This window comes from Phlebotomus papatasi, chromosome 2 (assembly GCF_024763615.1).
Source record: "Phlebotomus papatasi isolate M1 chromosome 2, Ppap_2.1, whole genome shotgun sequence".
NCBI classification, from domain to species: Eukaryota; Metazoa; Arthropoda; class Insecta; order Diptera; family Psychodidae; genus Phlebotomus; species Phlebotomus papatasi.
The window spans coordinates 43306634-43327122 of NC_077223.1; the positions used below are offsets into that span (position 1 = coordinate 43306634).

Below are 20489 nucleotides of genomic sequence, written 5' to 3' on the forward strand. Positions count from 1 at the left end.
ATCTTGTGAAAGTTGATCTTGTAAAGATGCTTCAAAATGTTCGAGCAAATATTGATATGAATGGGGTAATTTGTGACATTTTCATTTGCTTTATTACAAGTTTTCGAAATTGAAAGAAAAAGTTTTCTGTTTATAGATTTTCTGCACAGTTACCACTTTTAGAAGCTTTTTTTTGAAATATCAAGGTGGGTAAAAAGAAATACAAGGAACGGGGTAAAAAGTGACAAGTAGAACAAGTCCTATGAAATTGAATCACTTGTCTCTAGTTCGCCTTTTCTGCATTTTCTACGTCAGCGAAGAGATTTTTCTTTCCAAAAGCAATGCCAAACTATTCCAGTTTTGCGGAGTGCTCAAACTCACGAGAAAGAGCTCTCCGTGCATTATCTTTTCGCATGGTCTTTGGATACATACCGGTTTACTACGGATTAAATTGATTCATAAATTGAAAAAAAAACATTCCGAAATATAAAATTGCTTAAGAAAAGCACATTTTAGAATATTTTAGCATGAGTAAGAAGTATACGGACGAAACGGACAAATAAAAAAGTAAATTGAAGAGTGATATATCATTTACGCGTACTTCATATTACCGATTAATTCCGATGTAGCTGGGTTGGAAATTTCAAAATCTTTAAAAAAATCACATTTTAAGAAATTGGTTGAAAAATAGGCCTTCCAAAGTGGTTAGAATCTTTGACTTTTGAAAATTCGATATCGAAATGGTTTTTGAACATAGGTGTCCAAGGACGAAATTCGCCTTGACTACCTCTAAAACATTCGAAAAAAGAAATCGTAGGATCCGTTTTCGAAATAAATTGTTCGAAATACATGGTTTTGGAGGGATAGACGAGGGTGGGAGAAGCAGGAAAACAGACTGTTCGAGATATTGTTCACTTATGGGGGATCGTCGAAGACCGTAATTCTATATCTCTTATCGTTTGGCCTCTAGCTGTGTCACAAGTTGAAAAAAGTCGATTATAACTACTCTCTCTTTGAGTTCGAGCAGTAACTCGATGTGTTTTTCGAGTTTTTTATTAGAAAAGAAAAATCTCTTCACTGAGATGCCTTTTGTGCGTAGAGAAGACAGAAAAGGCGAACTGGGAAAATGTGTACAAAGTGTGTGGCATTTATTTTAGTGTCTTTCCCAAGGGCCTATCGACATTTCATTTTTCCATACATTTTTGCATAGAGGCACTGAAGACTATTGGCAAGTTGTTTCCTAAAGAGAATTGACTTATCAGTCTGATATATTTCAAAATCGTGCATAAAAACCTATCTAAAAATACATATTTCATAATGCTCGCCGAAATATTACAAAAACTATTAGGAAATTTGTTTAAGTCGCGGTGCAATATCTGCAAAATTTTTACAAGGAAAACTGAAAAATAGCTTCACTTTTTATTAGGCTTGATGGGCTTCTGGTATTTCCACTTTTTGTCTCATGCCTTGTGTTTCCTTTTGATCTGAGTAGTAACTAAAAACAAAAATATGAAAGGAAAATCTTCAGAAAGGCCTCAAACGGAAAAAAAATCTTGTTTAGTAGATCCAAATTATTGGTAAAACACTCACTAGTGTACTACTACAATCCAAAAAACTCTCCATAATTTCCTTATCCCATTTGAGAGTAGATAAAGATCATATATAACCTTATCCTTTTCTATCCTTTCTGTATCGAGTGACTGTGCTACTGTGGAAACCAGTTCTTACAGGTGGGATGCCTCTCTGATACCGGACAGAACGATAACGCTTTTTGTAGAGATTGGTAGTGTTCCACAGATATTCCGGTCATTTTGAAAATTCTCTTAGGTGTCCGCCACACTGAGAAAATAAATTGATCATAATCAATAACCTTCTAAGTAAAGAAATAACCTTTTCGGTCAGTGAATTAAAAATTTGTCAGTAAAAAAAAATAAAAATCATCGGTAATGCTGCCAGCGCACACCTTTCAAATCAGGAAAATTTAATGAAATCGAAATTTACATCTTCCTTCTGAAAAGTTTTGCATATTTCTATCTCTGTCTTCTTTTGAGCATTTAAATGTAAACGAATTTAATTTAGTTCAATCTAATTTTAAATACAAAATTACGGAGTAGAGTGTAAAACGTTTGAGATAGAAAGAAATGTGAATTTTGATTTCATGAAATTTTCCTGGCCCAAAAGGTGTGTTGGAGCCATAAATAATTCTAAATGATCAGTAATGGCTCTGGTCGCTCTGGCATTCCTTTTAGATCAGGCGAATTTCATGTGATCAAAATTCACATCCCTTTCCTTTTCAAACGATATGCATATATCTATTCCACTCTTTTGGGACTCTTCTTCTTATTTTGAACATCAAACCCCATTAAATTTGGTTCAAACGAATTTTGAGTACGAAAGAATTAGGATGTTAATTTTTGTTTCACGAAATTCTTCCGATCTAAAACGTGTGCCAGAGACTTAAAAATCCAATTTTAGTCAAGAAAAAGTTAAAAATGCTCACAAAAATCCCTTTAAACCAAACCGTAATTCCAAGTTTCATAAATTCTCCATATTTCCTTTCCCAAGATAATTTCACAACTTTTATGCATTTACAATTTATCATTTTAGTTTCAGACCATTTCTACCACATTTACTACCCAATCTACTGCAACCAAATTGTGTACGTTAAGCAAGTTCATGAAAGTTTTATATGCCAAAAAAGTCTCGGTCTCTTTTATCATAGAAATATTGAGTTTTGGAAGTATTTTATTAATCACATTTTACTCTGAGTACCCCTAGACTACAAAATATCCTTCATTATTGCACCATCTTCATCGATATCGTCCATTTGAGAATGTTTATAGACAGTCTCTTCAACAGTGAATGTTGATGCGATTATTTATAAAATTTGCATACACACTCCCTTAATGCAACATGTTCTAAAATAAGATTTGCTTGTATTGAAATTTGCCCAGAGATACATCATCTTATACATTCCGTGTCAGGTGAAGAAACGTTACTAGGTGCCAGAAAGAATTATAGAGAAAAACATTTCCTATAATTCATTCACCTCAAAACATCTCAGTTTATCAGGATTAATTGGGTATTTTTACTTAAAGTGCTATTTGCGATTTATATTCCTGTAAATTGATGTTAAGCAATTTAGTACGCTTCTCAAGACACGTTATTGTGACACTTGGGAGTGTAATTGCAGACATTTGTCACAGGGAATATTGCTCCTTATCGTGCAGAAAACAGAGATTTTGGATAAGACTTCATAAAGTCTTCCAAGTGATTTTCATTGTGAAATTCAATTAAGTTGAAAATTCTCGATTAATGCTGCTTACGTGTTATATTCTGTGGGAGTTTCACCATTCTTGTGATAATTTAAAGGGGATTGGGGGGATTGTGTAAATCCTGCCTGAGTTTGTATCACGCCTTTTTAAAAAGCTTATTGTTAATGCTTTTGACATTTCTAAAGAAATGTTGCGATTTTGAGTAAATAAGGATGTCAATTCTCATTGAAATGAAAAATGGAACTGATCTAAAATCCATATTTTTTTATTTGTTGTTTCATTGAATTTTTAAAAGTAGTACAACCGTTTTTAAATCATCTGTGAGAGCAATTTTGGTTTATTTTTTATGGAAGTCTTCTTTGAAAATTTGTCTTATTGGAAACGCTGTTTCTTTTTTAGTGGGTGGATTCTTTCTACTATCACGGTAAAAAATATCGGCACATATTTGTTCCAAAAAATAGCTCGTCGACGGACACCATAATTTTTGACACAATCTTGTTCATTTTACGAGACTCAAAAAGATAATCAATATTAGTAACGAATTTGTTCCAAAACGTAGCTCGTCCACGGACACCGAAAATTTTTGGAATAAATTTGTACCTTCTAGGAGAAACAAAAAGATACCCAATTGGTAACGAATTTGTTCCAAAAAATAGCTTGTCTAGTATAAAATCGTATACCTCCTCTCACACTCAGTCACCCGTCACCAATGAAGTGAGGAGAACGCCAAATCTGTGGCAATTTTCGTGCTACATGGTTTCGCTTTTTTAATTTGAGATTCCCTTCCCCTCCGCATTCGCTCCGCATTCCCTCAGCACTCGCATATGATTTCGTCATGCACGCATCTGTATAAAACACTCTTAAGTTGATTTTTATTTCATGTTTCTTATGAACTTTCGCCACCGAAATCCATCTCGACTGAAGTATAGGCCTTAACTGTAAGACGAAATCTTTTACACGAATTTGTTCCCGACAATGAGAACAAAAAGATTCCTCATATGAGTAACACTTTCGTTCCAAAAATTACCTCGTCCGCGGACACCGAAAATTTTTGGAACAAATATGTTACAGATATATGAATAATATTGTTATAAAAAAAATGTACCAATTTGTTCCTGACAGTTGGAACAAAACAGCCGAATGCAACAAATTCTGTTCCAATTTTCAGGAACAAATTTGTATAAAACGAAATTAACTCAAATTTGTATTCATTCCACCGTATCAAAACGGTTCCAAAAGAAAACTAACTAAATTGTAACTGTATTTCGTAACAAAACTGTAAAGAAAACTTCTTGGAACAAACAAATATCTTCTCTAGGTACAAATTGATTCCAAAAAAATTTCTCCAAGGAAAACTTGTTCCAATATTTAGGTCAGTGTCCAAAAGTTTTTACCGTGTACATAAAATTGTATTAATTCTATTGATAGTATTACCGGTATTATTATATTTAGGAACGATTGAAGTATCCTAGTTAATTTTAAAAATTGAAAAGTTTAACTTTAATTAGTTAGTTTGCAGAGGGAGTGAACAGTTTTTTAGAGAGGGGCTTAAATTTACGATCTAAAACTATTTCCACGAAAAAAAACATATGCTATTTTGATATTTTGAATGTTTTTAAATAATTTTGGACGTTTAAGTAATGTGATACATCTTACAAATTAAAAGATTTTTTTAATGTAAATTTACAATATTTAAATCAGAAAACAATATTTAATTGTTAACTTTTGTTAGATATTGGGGTTGCATACTTCCAAGTTTTAATTACAACATGCGCATGCATATCTGCAATACTTTAAGCCTCATTTTGGCAATGGAAGTTGCAAAGTGAAAGACTTCACACGTATTTCTGAAACATGGTAAGAGCTGCCTCAATAACGCTCTAGCGCTGAGAAGAATAAAAATCAATTTTCATTACACACATAATTTCAAATATCTTGACTTCTAAAATAAACCAATATTTTAGATAATTCTTTTGTGTAAATTTAAGAAATTCAGACTTTAAAGGACATTGGGCAAAATGGTCCAATCTTTCGCCACGAATGAAACCTATACCATCGAATAGGTATTGGCAAAGGTAACGACTTTTGTTCCGGGACCAATCCCAAAAGTATGTACGAAAAACACTAGAGCATAAAACATACATATAATGTATAAGAACTGTAATGATTTTTTTGCAAAACTCCTTTTATACAATAACGGTTAATCGTATATTAGTCGTTTCTAAGAATAATTTCTAAAGAATGACTGAAAGAAAATTTTCCTGGAACAAACCATTTATCTCTTCATATTCCCTTTAATTTTCCAGATCTTCCTTATTAATCTTTTACGATCCTTCAAACTCATAAAATAAGGATTGTATTTAGGGAAATGTCTCTTATGTAGTAATATTCTTTCTGAAAAAAGAATTAAAACCTCTAAAGATCTCAGGGTCTTAAAAGATACCGTTATTTAAATACTTTGAGTAATAAATTCAGTGAAAAAAATGTTTTAATTAATTATACCCAGAACCTTTTGTTATAATTCTTTAGTAACGGTACCCTTACAACCTTATGAACTTCAGAAATCCTGGCTCCTTTTTTAAGGAGAATATTTCTCTAAAGACGACATAAGAACGCAATCGAGGAAATACGTTTAACGGAATTAAAGAATATTCTAGGATATTTGAGGAAAATTAGGATACAAGAAAAATGAAGCGATAGGGATACGGTTTCTTTTAGGAAAATGTTCCTTGAGTTCAGTTCTCTTTTTGAAAACGTTATTTAGTATCAACAACTTACGATATACCATATTTTTAAAAAAAATCAAGTTTCACAAAAACAGTTCGGTCCATTTTTTATGAATTCTTCCTTTAAGATATCTGAAAGAGTTGGCGTGATGGACCATAAGTTTCTTTCGGGTCATATGTTAAAGATGGGTCCCGGTCAAAATCGCGAAAGCCAAAATCCCGAAAGCCAAAATCCCGAATTGGCCAAAATCCCGAATTCTTAAAAATGTCACAGCTACTCCCACGATTGTACCCGCGCTTGCTGGAGGCAAAGGGAAATCTTCTGTGTCTTAGGAAATTATTCTAAACACTTTCCTCCATATAATTTCATCCCTTTCAAGATTTTGAAAATTCGGGATTTTGGCTTTCGGGATTTTGTCTTTCAGGATTTTGGCTTTCGGGATTTTGGCTGCCACCGGTTAAAGATACATCAAGGACTCCGAAAATACCTGTGATTTGCCATTAAACGAAAAAAGTTTTCATTTTGTTGCCCTGTAATGTGCGATGGCTTTAAAACATGGCAAGTTTGTATGGGAGCTACCAGTTAGAGCAGTCAGAGGGAAAATCTAAAAATATTTGTTTCAAGCCGAAGTCATACATCGACTTTGACCCGAGTTTCATTAAGATCGGTTAAGCTGTTTTCGATAAATAAAATGTCAAAGTTGTGAATTTTCAGAAGGATGTAGTTAATTTCCCAAGGACTGACAGTCCTTTTTGATTTTGGCCTCGGTAAATTTTAAGTCATACACCATCACCTACAATCCCATCTCTGGCGAAAGGTTGGACCAGCTCCCATACATTTCTGCCCATTGTCCTTTATTTCATACGTAACATCATATTAATTTTAATAAATTTCACATCACGTTTCGTCTTGTATTTGATTTAAGGAATATTGTTCTGTTAAATGGAGTTTAAGCATGTAAGAAGGGATATTTTTAGTGTTCAAACTTTATACAATCCCGATATTTTTTGTTGTTTTCTTTTAATAACATCGTTTAGAACATTAGAGTGGAGTCATCACTTATGGAAGTTATCCACTTATGGATAGCGTGCAAAAATCTTAAGTTCTTACCTAAAACAGATTTGGAAAAATCACAAAATTATTAGTTTATAATGTGTTTAGCAATTTTGTGATTTTTCGAAATCTTTTTTAAGTAAAAACTTACGATTTTGCGAGCTGTCTATAAAGGCCACTACGCATCGAGAGCAGTTTTCGTTAAAAATTTCTTTTTCTGAAGGAAAACATCTGCACTTTCTGTAGGTAAAAACGTCAAAATTCTGTCAAAAGTGAGATTTTTGACGAAAATTCCTACCAATGTGTAGAGGCCTTTAGTGTATTACGTCCATAAGTGATGACTAAACCCTAAAGTTTTTCGTGCTAGATTTTTGTAGTATTTTTTTTTAACCTTTTTGTGCCCAGAAATTCTGTACAAGTCATACAAATTTGTTGTTGAATTCGTGGAAGAGATGGGATTTAAAATATTAACTTAGACTTGAACTCAGAGGTAGATTAATTAAGGAAAATTACATCAGGCTAAAAGCACAATTTTTTTTTAAAAATATGAGATGTCCGACTATGTCCTCAGTTATCTATGTAAAGTATAGATTTCGATATGATTTCGCGAAACATTTTCAGATTTCTGTATAAAGAAGGTAAGATTTCTTTCGTGATTGAAACAACAAAAATTAAATTATTGAGTTTCAATTCTGTTTTATCACAATTAATAATTCAAATAATATTTTTGAACTTTCTTACAATGGATTACATTGTGTGATACAGAAGAAAATCAAATTACAAAGCATATCACAAAGAAGAAATCTATGTAGCTGTTGACGTGTATCTAATTAAATATTCTTGTTGTATTAAGCCATTCTTATTCCAAGATCTGTTAAACTTGGGGAGCTTTTTGGTAAAATAACAATATACAATTTCGTATTTCTTTTTAATTGCCCTTCCAGCATTTTCATTTCCTCCCGGACAATTCTCACAGCACAAACATAATGACTTCTTTATTATCAAACTTGATGAAAGTATTATGTACTTGTTATTTGGGATGATACGTCAGACATAATTTTCCTTCAACTCTTCTTGACTTTTTAACTGAATTTTCGGCTAATTAATTCCATGATATTAAATATTAGTTGGATAATCAGTAAGTTTATTAAGAATTTGAAGGGAATATTGTGAAAAATATTGATTTTATAATAAATTAAAGTTTATAAAAGTTATAGAAAATTAATTGAAATGTCGATTTTTCGTCCATTTCTACTGCTTCGGGCACATTTCGAAAGTTTCACATCTCTGCCCTGTTAATTGCTTCCATTGCTTCAGTTGACGATTTAATTGAATTTCATGTGCAAATAGGTAAATTTACCAAAATGTGCCTGAATTATCCAATTATAGATTTTTAATCAATTTTTATAGCTGCTGAAAATTTATTTGTATAATGACATTTCGTTTTGATAAAATTTTGTCTGCGGGAAATTTATATTCTATCTCTGAATAATTGTTTCTGTCGTAAATTTTATGATTCAATAGACCTCGTCAGAACAGTTATGAATATTTCAGTTGTTTATGTTAAAACTTTTTTTTTCGTCTGTTGCCTTGAACCTGCACATAATTTTTGTGGACAAATTTGCAATTTTCAATTTTCAGTTGAATCTTAATTGAAAAAAAAGGGGGAGAGAGAAAAAGAAATTTACCAAATTAATTATGCAGAATATAATTTAAATGAGAGGAACAATTCAAGTGAAAAAGGTGATTTAGACATTTTCTGGTATACATAGGATTCTGGGAATTTTCATCTTTATGATGTGTAGATATGGGCTTGCTTTTAAAATCTACCCCAAAATTTTAATAATTTAGCATGCAAAAAGGAATATTCCTTATTTCGAAACATTTTCTGTTTATTACATACGTAGCATACGTATATAAACATTGTACACTTTAAGATACAAAGTTGGTGCATTTGGAGCAAAATTTTATCACATTTGTGGGATATTGCATATTTCATGAGGAGTGGTGTAGTCCCGAAAGGTCGGTCAATTAGCGTTGGGCATACATTATTAAGAGCTATCAGTAAAGGTGTTTTTGAGATACAGTTCCAGGGTTTTTTATTCCACTTTACCAACAACAGTAGATATGGAAATAAATGAAAGAAAAAAAAAGATACTTTGCTCGTATAACTGATGAATATAATATACTACAAAATTTGAATGAAAAAGGAGAGAAAGCATTTTTTATATGTATACATACATTCTGTTGACCTGCGAGTGGATAACAATTTTTTAATGATTTCACTTTTAGTCTCTGTGTACATTAAATGACGATGGTAGTTAGCATTTGGTGTATACAAGGATCAATAAAATTGTGTACACATGACTTCTTTTTTTGAAATGGTTAAAATTGAGAACATAGGTTATAGAGAGGTGGGAAAAAGGTGTGAAATGTGGATATATGCGACTGCAGGGTGTATTTTTGATTTTTCATTGAAAACTTATTTTTGTTGAATGTATTTTCAATGTTTAACTGCGAAAACCACTTATAAGTTCAAAAAAAAAAAAATAGAAATACATTTTACAGTGAATGATAGAAGTTTCGAGACTTATTTTTTGACACCTGTTATTTTTGAAGTATGATTATTTATATAGAATTTTAATGCAAGTTAAGCACAATTTTAAAATATTACATTTATTTTATCGAAAATTTTGTAGAGAGGTAGTTTAAAACTTTACAAGTGAACTCTACACTGAGAGAAATCCGAAAAAGCCAAAATAACATTCCGGAAATGTTAATTTTACCCTGCAGTTTTGATCCGAAAACAGTGTAAATATTACCCTTTTTAGGTGTATTGTGGGTTAAAGTTACCCTTCTTTCATGTTGATTTTACCCTTAAAAGGTGTAAAATTAACACTAAAAAATGTTGATATATTTTTACACCCAAAAAGTGTTAAAATTATGACGAAAAAAAGTTAATCGCAGCCTCTTTTTTCTCAGTGTATGGTAAGTGTGCCAAATTCCGGCCAGTTTGCAATTTCGGCCACCTTTTTTGTTCCGCGAATTTCCATGAACTTTTAGATTTTACGTACTCTAGAGATTATACAATGCAAAAGAATAACAAAAAATGTAGCTTCGACAAACGAGATGACGTGAAAAAGACTTTGGAAGAATTCCTGAGGGGTAAGCAACTAAGAGAATGAAGGTGGCCGAAATAGGGCACCAAAGCTATGTCTACATTTTTATTCATTTTAAAATGTATTAAGACTGATTTTAGAGTAAATAAAGACGGTAAACTCTTTACAAGGTTCCAAGCAACACTTTTACAAAAGAAAGAATAAAAAAATTAATTTGTATTTAAAATATTACTTTTCAAACTTGAGAATTTAACGCTTGCATGCAACTATGCCGAAATTTGGCACACTTACCATATCTAAAATTTATTTTAAATCACACTCCCTGCAAGAATTATATTTACTGAAAGTTTAAGTTAATTGTTGTGAATTAAATACCTGCAGATAAATTCAAGATAAAATTAGTAAATTGCAAATTAATTTGAAAGGCTTGCAGGCTTCACAGACATTCTGGTTTCGAACACTTTATATTTTTTTCCCATGTCTCTTTAATGAATCTGACCTATCAATAATGGCATATTTTAATAGGCAGCCTTAAGTCACAAATTTCCTGAAAAACATTAGGTTATATTCATTGTGAAATATGAGAAAAATATGAAATGTTCGATGCCAGAGTATGTAAGAAGTCTGAAAGACTTGCTTTTGTCGATAAATCTTCCCTTCTTGAAAATTATCCACAATCTTGTATTAAAATGAGCTTTTATATAACCAACACTAATCTTTCTGTCGTTTTCACAACAGACTTTTTTGAATTCATATTTTTAAGACCACGATTTTTCTAAAAGTTTTAATGAATATTATTAAACTACACACAGTTTATTTTAGTTTCAAAGTTAATCTCGCTTGTTCAAAGGACTAGGGCTAGATCCTCTCGTACGCTGATTCTTATTAAGTCGAACTTGGGGCAAAAAGTAACAAAATGTGTCTAAAGCCACTCAGTAAAAAAAATTACAAGGATAATCGTTGGTTTGCTTTTTTTACCACGATTATTCTTGTAAAGTTACACAAATTATGTATTTCAACAAAACGTGTAATCTGAAAATGTGTAATTTAAATTTTATGTAATTGTAAACCGTGTAATCAACTGGGAATGATTACACAGTTTTGTATATTTTCTTACATCTTTCGTGTAAAATTACACAGTTTTCAAATAAAAAGTGTACAAATTACACAGTTTTCAGACAAAATGTGTACAAATTACACAAATATGTATTAGTACATACGATTACATGTTTAATGTCAAATTTACAATGAAAATCATAGTAAAGCAGCCAAAATTTTTTTTACTGTGCACTTAAGAAATTTCAACACAATTCTTTGGAAAATGTATCGCTCTATATCTTTTCCATAAACCATTTTTTCTGAATTAAAAGAGAATTTGCTTTCCGAGACACTTTCTGAAATTAATTTTAGATAAGAAACAGATAAAATCATCTTTTTGCTGGTTTAGAAGAGGCAGAAAAGTTGAACTGGAAATAAATGCGCGGAATAAATGTCATTATGTGCTGATTATTTTTATTTTTAAAATAATTTCTGGAAGGAATATTGTTCAGAAGATCTAAATAATTTTGAAATTATATTGCCTGCCCCTTCAAGAGGTTCATGAAGGCTTTAGATATGATCAAAATTTGAAGCTTCAATCTGTTTTACTTTTGAATTTTGAAATTTACTGTGTCATCTTGCTTCAGGTTCCACTATTATTTAAAAAAGTGATGCAAAAACTTTGCAAAATGCTCGAATTATCGTGTACAGATTCACAAACGCTTGAACCTATTTATAAATTATTCAGAAGATCGCCCAAAATAACTTTGAAAAAAGTACACTTGAATTTCTGATAAAAAGAAATTATCGGTTCATGATTCATTACCAGGTTTCAACCGGTTCAGCCTTGTTGACAATTCGAAAATCTTTCCAATGTCCCCAAACATGACACTATTCGGTTGAGAAATACGTTCTCTAGAACCTTTTTGATTCTTAACCTTGGAAAAACGTTTTTAGGAAATATTCAATGGTGTTTTCTTATAAATGGACGAAATGAATGAAATATTGCACGACGAGTTTTCGAACAATCCAAAGCAAAAAACATAATTTTGGAGACTGAGGGAGGGTTGGAGAAAAAATGGGGGACATGTTAATGGTCCTTGGGTCGATTTATGGAGGGTCTCTCGGTTGTTCCGAGTCGCTTTCTCTAACATTTTGACTTCTAGGTATGGCCGATGGATAGACAGACAAACAGCGTGCTAGGGAAAAGTACCCTCCCTTCGAACGTTCATGCCTTTGAATAATGTGATTTTTTTTTTACTTTTCCTAAGAGATTTCCACATGATTGTCACATAATTATCAATAATTTGTAATAACCTAACTAATGCTTGATAGAAATCTTTAAGTCTCTTAGGAAAACTAAAAGAAAATTCACATTATTCGAAGGTATGAACGTTCGAAGGGAGAGTACTTTCCCTTATTATTTTTCAGAAATCGCTTGAAAACAAAAATAATTTGGCCAGACTGTATGTTTAGTGTTTAATTACCGTTTTCGGTGAAATTTTATTATATTATATCTGAGATCGAGACCTTTCCAACGAAAGGTCGCATCACTCTGCAGTTCACCCCATCATCGAGATAAAAAGAGGGTGCGATTAACTTTTTTTCCTCATAACTTTAACATTTTTTAGGTGTAAAAATATATCTACATTTTTTAATGTTAATTTTACACCTTTTTAAGGGTAAAATTAAGATGAAAAAGGGTACATTTTACCCATAATACACCTAAAAATGGTAATATTTACACCGATTTCGGATCAATACTTCAGGGTAAAATTAACATTTCTGGAATGTTATTTTAATTTTTTCGGATTTCTCTCAGTGATTGTACTCTGAACTTTAAGATACCGAAATCATCCGAATTCTATCTCTGACGTTTTTAATGTGATTTCAATAAACTTTTTATCTTTTGTTATTCAGTTGCATTTTGCAATTTGCAATTTTGATTGTGAGCAGAATCTAAAGGTTGCATGTTAAGAATATCAGTTACCATAAACTTCTTTGGGCTTATTACTAGTCATTTTGAGTCTCAATTAAATTGGAAGTCTAGAAGCTTCTAATTTAAATTAAGGTTAAGACAATCATTGAATATTTAGTTTGTGTATTCTAAATCCTTGTACCAAATAGCTTGGAATTTAAATGGAGATTTATAAATGGATTATTCGGTTTCGAGTACGTGAACAAGCATTGCCAATTGTTTCGTTTTGTATTTTCCAGATATACAAATCCATTTTGCGAAAGCTTATCCCAAAAGCCTCGTATTATCATTTTCTCAACAATTGTCGTGGTTATCAGATTCAGGAATCATTGTTGTTTTTTTTTTTGAATGGTAATTGTTCCTATTTAGATTTGCTTTTTGTAAAAACTTTTGGTGCAGCGGAAGCTCAAATTTTGACGAATAAATGAGTGTTTTAGGCAAGTTCAAAAAGTCAAGGTTTTACTTTCGGTAGTTGCAGAGATTATTTGATAGAGATAAGCATTGTGTGGCTGCAGTTCCGTAATACTGCAATATATTTTTTTTCTCTCACAAATTCATGCTGTAGTTACACCCTTTTCTGCAGGATTAATCATGGGGTATGTTGCCTGCAATATTGGAAGAATAATGTGAAGGAAACACGGAATTTGAACTCAATTATAAAAGCCTTTCCCAGCTTTCATTTCCATGCTTTTAGGTTGTAATAGAGTTTAGAAATTCCTTATAATGGGATTATTTGTCACTAATCTTCTCTTATTCACTGTATATATCAAAATCCATTGTGTACGTCCTCGTGGCATGTTGTATATAAGTATTTCGCGGATTTTCACTCACGTTTTAGTTATGCACTACAAGTAAAAATGATAAAACACATTTTTGGCATTATAAATTCAATGTTTTTATGGAGAAACTTTAAAACCGCACTAAAACACTTTTTGTGCATAAGAAAATTGTTATGTTGTGGGAATTTCTATTTAATAAATTTGTAAAGGCATGGAATAAAAGGTTTGTTTTATAGTAATATTTTTTTTAAGTGTGGTTGGTTTTTTGTTATATATTTTAAATTCCTCAAATATAATTAAAGTTTCTCAGGTTAGTTTAATGAATAGAAAAAGCAATTCTAGGGTGATGAGAGAGAGGGATAGTTTTACTGCAAAAAACAGCATAATATTGAATTCTATGGTATATGTATAACAATTTATTCATGAGTGTCACGCTATTTTAATATATTCCCCGAAATAATTGCCCTCGGAAATGTATGTTTTTTTTTGGAGTGTATATGTGCGCAGGGAATAAATTAAAAGTTAAATGACAAATTTACAGAGTTCGACGAAGCGAGAGTTGGATATAATTTGAATATCTTCCTCCTTATATTTGCAGATATACTCAAATTTTGTGAAATGGGGAAAAGGGACAATTCGGAAATACATATATACATATATATCAGAAGCGATAAAATTAATTAAAGTGCTCATTTAGAGGCAAAACAGACCCCTAGGACATATAGGAAAGGAGAAAGGGACTCCAATATTAAAAGACCTAAGCAATAACAATGGTTAATGGGAATATTGATTGAAAATGAAGAGAGGTATTGAATAAACAGTGCGGTGTCTTTTTTTTTTGGATATTTTACAAAAAAGCAGACAACATAGACGTAAAAAAAATTATTAAGTGTCTCAATAATGAGAAGAGAAAGAACTATTATATCGATTTCTAATCCAGCTCATGGAAGCTTCTTCGAATGCGCCATGCGATAAATAGACTTGTGGATGGTGTAAGTGGAAATTGTTGGAAAGACAAGTGCTTTTCCCATTGTTTCTTTCACCTCTCAAGTGATTCTCGATCGATTTCATTGAATTTTTAATGCGAATGTGAAATATCAGGTCGTCCATTCGTGTATATAATAAGATATTACTTGTGAGGCTTGTGCTTCGAGGACATTTACTGACACCGCTAAAATTGTGCTCCACGTGCTTGCTCAGCAATCCAGAGACAGATGACTTGGCTGTATTCCTCCAGAGTCTCCACTTAGAGGCCACCGAGATGCTCGTTTTGGCCACACTTTTAGCCATCTATGTCGTTATTGTTGGTGCGTATTATTGATCCTTTTTTACCTTTTCAAAACATTCATTTGTTATTCTCAACCCAAGCAGCAATTTTTGTCACACTTTTTTATTGTGGACCGTAATAATATGGTAACCCGGTGGCAGCCAAAATCCCGAAAGCCAAAATTCCGAATGTTCAAAATCGTGAAAGGATGAAATTATATAGAGGAAAATGAATAGAATAATTTCCCAAGACACAGAAAATTTCCCTTTGCCTCCAGCAAGCGCAGATGCAATCGTGGGAGTAGCTAAGTCACTTTTAAGAATTCTGGATTTTGGCTTTCGGGATTTTGGCGTTCGGGATTTTGGCTTTCTGGATTTTGGCTTTCGGGCTTTTGACCTGGACCCTATTGACCTATTGGGAACCATATTGCCAAATGAGTAGTAATTTATTGATCTTTAACCCTTTAAGGACAATTCAAACAACGGTGATTTAAAAAAAAAAATCCTACGAAAATCTAAATTTATGTGTTCCCCTAAAATGATTTTTTTTCTGACTTTCAATGTTCGACATTCTAGGTATTAAAGGGTTAAAATAAAATTGTTTGTCAGAAATAAATTTAATTTGGCCAGTTAAAACTGTAACAACCCTGTAGGAAAATTAGTGAAATTTTCAATTTGAGTAAGTGTACCATATTCCGGACAGCTTTGAATTTCGGCCACTTTGAGTGTAACTTCGGCTAAGCAACTAAATTAATTAAAATTATAGATTTAATCTACGAATAGCCTACACTGAGAAAAAAACGGGGCTGCGATTAACTTTTTGTCCTCATAACTTTAATACTTTTTAGGAATAAAAATATATCAACATTTTTAATGTTAATATTACACCTTTTTAAGGGTAAAATTAACATGAAAAGGGGTAACTTTAACCCCTAATACACCTAAAAAGCGTAATATTTACACCGATTTCGGATCGATACTGCAGGGTAAAATTAACATTTCTGGAATGTTATTTTAACTTTTTCGGATTTCTCTCAGTGTATGGTTTTTTTTAAAATAAATATTTACTCTTTTTAGAATGCTTTAACACAAGATCGTTAAAATTTGGATATAATTTGAATTAAAATTGTTTTATAGAAACTTCGGTGTGGAAAAAGCTCTACAAAAAATATGAGAGTCTTGTGGATTGTGACACAGTATAAATGATTTTTCTTCGAGGTTTTTCATTAAAATTAATTAGTGTTCATTTTAGATTGTTTTTGTTTATGTTAATAGTGAATCGCTTGTTAGATTCCGAGTGAAATTTCACAGCTTGATCATGTATTTCGTGTAACAAAATAGACATTTTATGAGCATCTCTCCAGTGAAGTATTGTTTATTATTACAATACATCTTTGCTTCCCCAAAATTCTTATTTATTTTAGTTATTTTTTTAATTTATATGTTGTAAAATGCCTGAAGAAAGAAAAAAAAACAATCGCCTCTATGAAAAAGATGATGTGGAAAAGGCCTTAGAAAAGTTCAGGAAGAGCAAAAGTCGCTATGATAACCTGCGCATACATTTGTGATGTCCAGGTCAACTTTTCAAGATTTCCACGGCTCTGGGTCATATAAATATGTTAAACTGCCCAACAGTTAACTGAAAAGAGCAGTGTTTTCAGCATATTTTTGCTGGTCGATCAGCAAAAGTATGCTGGCCGAACTGGAGTAAACTGCTAACCGAATATGGAAATTGAACTCCCTCGTGAGTGTCGTTTTTAGGTTAGCAGAGTTCATCTGAAAATACCTATGTTTTCAGATGAATTGAAATCGGTTTACATTTTGTGCTTGCTGGGTAATTTCGTTCAGTATGACGTTTTGAACTTTTCTATCCGTTCTTTTACACGGGGCGGTTATAAACACGGTGACCGAAATTCCACTCAATATTTCCGAAATACTACCCAAAGCAATGTCTATATTTATATTATTTTTTAAACATTTTAGGAATTACATTAAAGGAAAAAAAAATGATAAACAACTTTTCAATGTTCCAAACAACACTCCTTAAAAAGAAGTAATAAAAAATTGCATTAAATTTTAAACTTAGGGTTTTGGTGCTTATTTGCAACTATGCCAAAGTTTGGTACACGTACCCTTGATGAGTAATGTCTAAGGCACACCTTCTAGATAAGGAATTCATGAAATCAAAATTCATATTCCTTTTTTCTCAAAGGTTTTGCATATGTTTATATCATATTTTCGGACCTAAAAAACTCGATTGAACTAAATTAAATTTGTTGTGATAAGGTAAATGACCCTATGTCGACCACTTAAGGAGGTGTTTTGTGAAAAACTTATGAAAAAACAGTTATAATTTGTCTTTTTAGATAGGGTTTTTATCTAAAACTATAGAATAGATCCTTATCTATCTTATGGTGAACTTCATTTAGACATAATATAATTTTAAATTACAAAAAAATTAAACTGTTTTATAAATGCGATGTGTTCCTCTACTCGACCACTCTGATATCAGAGTGCCTTTACTCGACCGCCTGGGGTTCCTCTACTCGACCACCCATTTTTTTCTAAGAAATTAAATAAAACACAAAACTATAAAGTCATGCATTTAACTTTGGCTTTCTAACACTTCATGAATAACGCTTAAAATTAAGTCAATCATTAATATAAAATAGGAAAACTCAGTTTTATGAATTTATTCAGAAGTAGTAAAACATTTAACTGAAAAAGCTCCACTTCCTATGATTCGTCGACAGGTCGAATTGAGGAACATTATATTTGAAATGCACTTTCAATTTTAAGACCTTAAATTTAATGTTTAACTTAATCGTAGAACTAAAATTTTTGCACAGAATAAAGATAAAGTCCTCAACTTGCGATTAGACTTAAAATTTGAATTCTCAAGTAATCTATAAGAATAATAATTGAAATAATTCCTTAAGAAAACAATTAAGAATATCAATAAGAATGCTATAAATTGATGAAAAATTGCGAATTTTTATTTAAGAAATACTTTTAACACTTCGTAAAAGTGCTTTTTTCAGTGTTCTATGGTCAATTTCTATGATATTTTCACTGATTTGTATTAATTATAAAATAACTGACCCTATGATGTTAAACTATTTGCCAAATATTATTGCAAATGTAAATAATTTGAACAAATATTTCGTCTGGTCGACCTGAGGAACCTAGGGTGGTCGAATAGAGAGGCGGTCGAATAGAGGATACTTTACCTTACTTAAAATAAGAAGAAGAGTGCGAAAGAGTAGGATGGTGTGCAAAACCTTTGAGAGGTAACGTAAATTTTGTTTTATGACATAGTCCTAATCTAAAAGGTGTAACAAAGACACCTCCATGGCAAGTTCTCTCTTTTATTTGGAGATATTTGAAGCCATCTCCTTTACTTAGCTCACAGAGCCGTTATGGAAAAGTTATTTATACAGAAATCTAGTATATTTGAGGACCTTATTGCAAAAACCCTGTATCTTTTTTGTCAGAGCAAAAAAACTGTCAAAAAATCTTACGAGCAAAAAACGGCCACAGTTTTTTAACGAGCTAAAAACCATTTATCAATCATTTCTCGCAGTGTAATTGAATTAGAATTTGCAAGAAAAATCAATTTCATGATCTACGAACATAAGACGTCCTTCTCATCATTATCTTAGACATCCCCAAATCTTCTTTATCCACAAGATGACCATCCCTGGAAAAGCTCTGGACATGGTATTATCCTACTTTTCCTCATTTTTCCTCCAGATATGATCAGTTTTGAGCCCATCCATATGATGACTATCCCCAGCATTGTTCCGGATATGGAGTTCCCTAGCTTTTTCGCCATCTCTCTTCCAGAAATGGCCAGATCTGAGTCCATCCACATGGTGATCATCTCCAGCACTGTTCCGGATATGGAATTCCCTAGCATTTTCGCCATCTCTCTTCCAGAAATTGTCAGATCTGAGTCCATCCACATGGTGATCATCTCCAGCACTGTTCCGGATATAGAATTCCCTAGCTTTTTCGCCATCTCTCTTCCTGAAATGGTCAGATCTGAGTCCATCCACATGGTGACCGTCTCCAGCACTGTTCCGGATATGGAATTCCCTAGCTTTTTCGCCATCTCTCTTCCAGAAATGGCCAGATCTGAGTCCATCCACATGGTGATCATCTCCAGCACTGTTCCGGATATGGAATTCCCTAGCTTTTTCGCCATCTCTCTTCCAGAAATGGTCAGATCTGAGTCCATCCACATGGTGATCATCTCCAGCACTGTTCCGGATATGGAATTCCCTAGCTTTTTCGCCATCTCTCTTCCAGAAATGGTCAGATCTGAGTCCATCCACATGGGGACCATCTCCAGCACTGTTCCGGATATAGAATTCCCTAGCTTTTTCGCCATCTCTCTTCCTGAAATGGTCAGATCTGAGTCCATCCACATGGTGACCATCTCCAGCACTGTTCTGGATATGGAATTCCCTAGCTTTTTCGCCATCTCTCTTCCAGAAATGGTCAGATCTGAGTCCATCCACATGGTGATCATCTCCAGCACTGTTCCGGATATGGAATTCCCTAGCTTTTTCGCCATCTCTCTTCCAGAAATGGTCAGATCTGAGTCCATCCACATGGGGACCATCTCCAGCACTGTTCCGGATATAGAATTCCCTAGCTTTTTCGCCATCTCTCTTCCAGAAATGGCCAGATCTGAGTCCATCCACATGGTGATCATCTCCAGCACTGTTCCGGATATGGAATTCCCTAGCTTTTTCGCCATCTCTCTTCCAGAAATGGTCAGATCTGAGTCCATCCACATGGTGACCATCTCCAGCACTGCTCCGGATATGGAATTCCCTAGCTTTTTCGCCATCTCTCTTCCAGAAATGGTCAGATCTGGGTCCATCCACATGGGGACCATCTCCAGCACTGTTCCGGATATGGAATTCCCTAGCTTTTTCGCCATCTCTCTTCCAGAAATGGTCAGATCTGGGTCCATCCACATGGGGACCATCTCCAGCACTGTTCCGGATATGGAATTCCCTAGCTTTTTCGCCATCTCTCTTCCAGAAATGGTCAGATCTGAGTCCATCCACATGGTGATCATCTCCAGCATTGTTCCGGATATGGAATTCCCTAGCTTTTTCACCATCTCTCTTCCAGAAATGGTCAGATCTGAGTCCATCCACATGGTGATCATCTCCAGCACTGTTCCGGATATGGAATTCCCTAGCTTTTTCGCCATCTCTCTTCCAGAAATGGTCAGATCTGAGTCCATCCACATGGTGAC

The 20489-nt window shown here is 33.0% G+C and overlaps 2 protein-coding genes across 5 annotated transcripts in view; both read left to right on the plus strand.

Annotated features, from left to right (window-relative positions):
- The window catches only part of LOC129801195 (acetylcholinesterase), a 39265-nt gene extending 24653 nt beyond the window's left edge, over positions 1-14612 (plus strand). For both annotated transcript variants that reach the window (XM_055845991.1, XM_055845993.1), the window contains exon 6: positions 14547-14612. The gene's annotated coding sequence lies outside the window, so the exon portion shown is untranslated. The remainder of the gene's footprint in view (positions 1-14546) is intronic.
- Positions 14613-14956: 344 nt separating this feature from the next.
- Positions 14957-20489, plus strand: part of LOC129801196 (uncharacterized) — a 53515-nt gene continuing 47982 nt past the window's right edge. For all 3 annotated transcript variants that reach the window (XM_055845994.1, XM_055845996.1, XM_055845995.1), the window contains exon 1: positions 14957-15255. In XM_055845994.1, the coding sequence (XP_055701969.1) occupies positions 15210-15255 (46 nt within the window). In that variant the 5' untranslated portion in view covers positions 14957-15209. The remainder of the gene's footprint in view (positions 15256-20489) is intronic.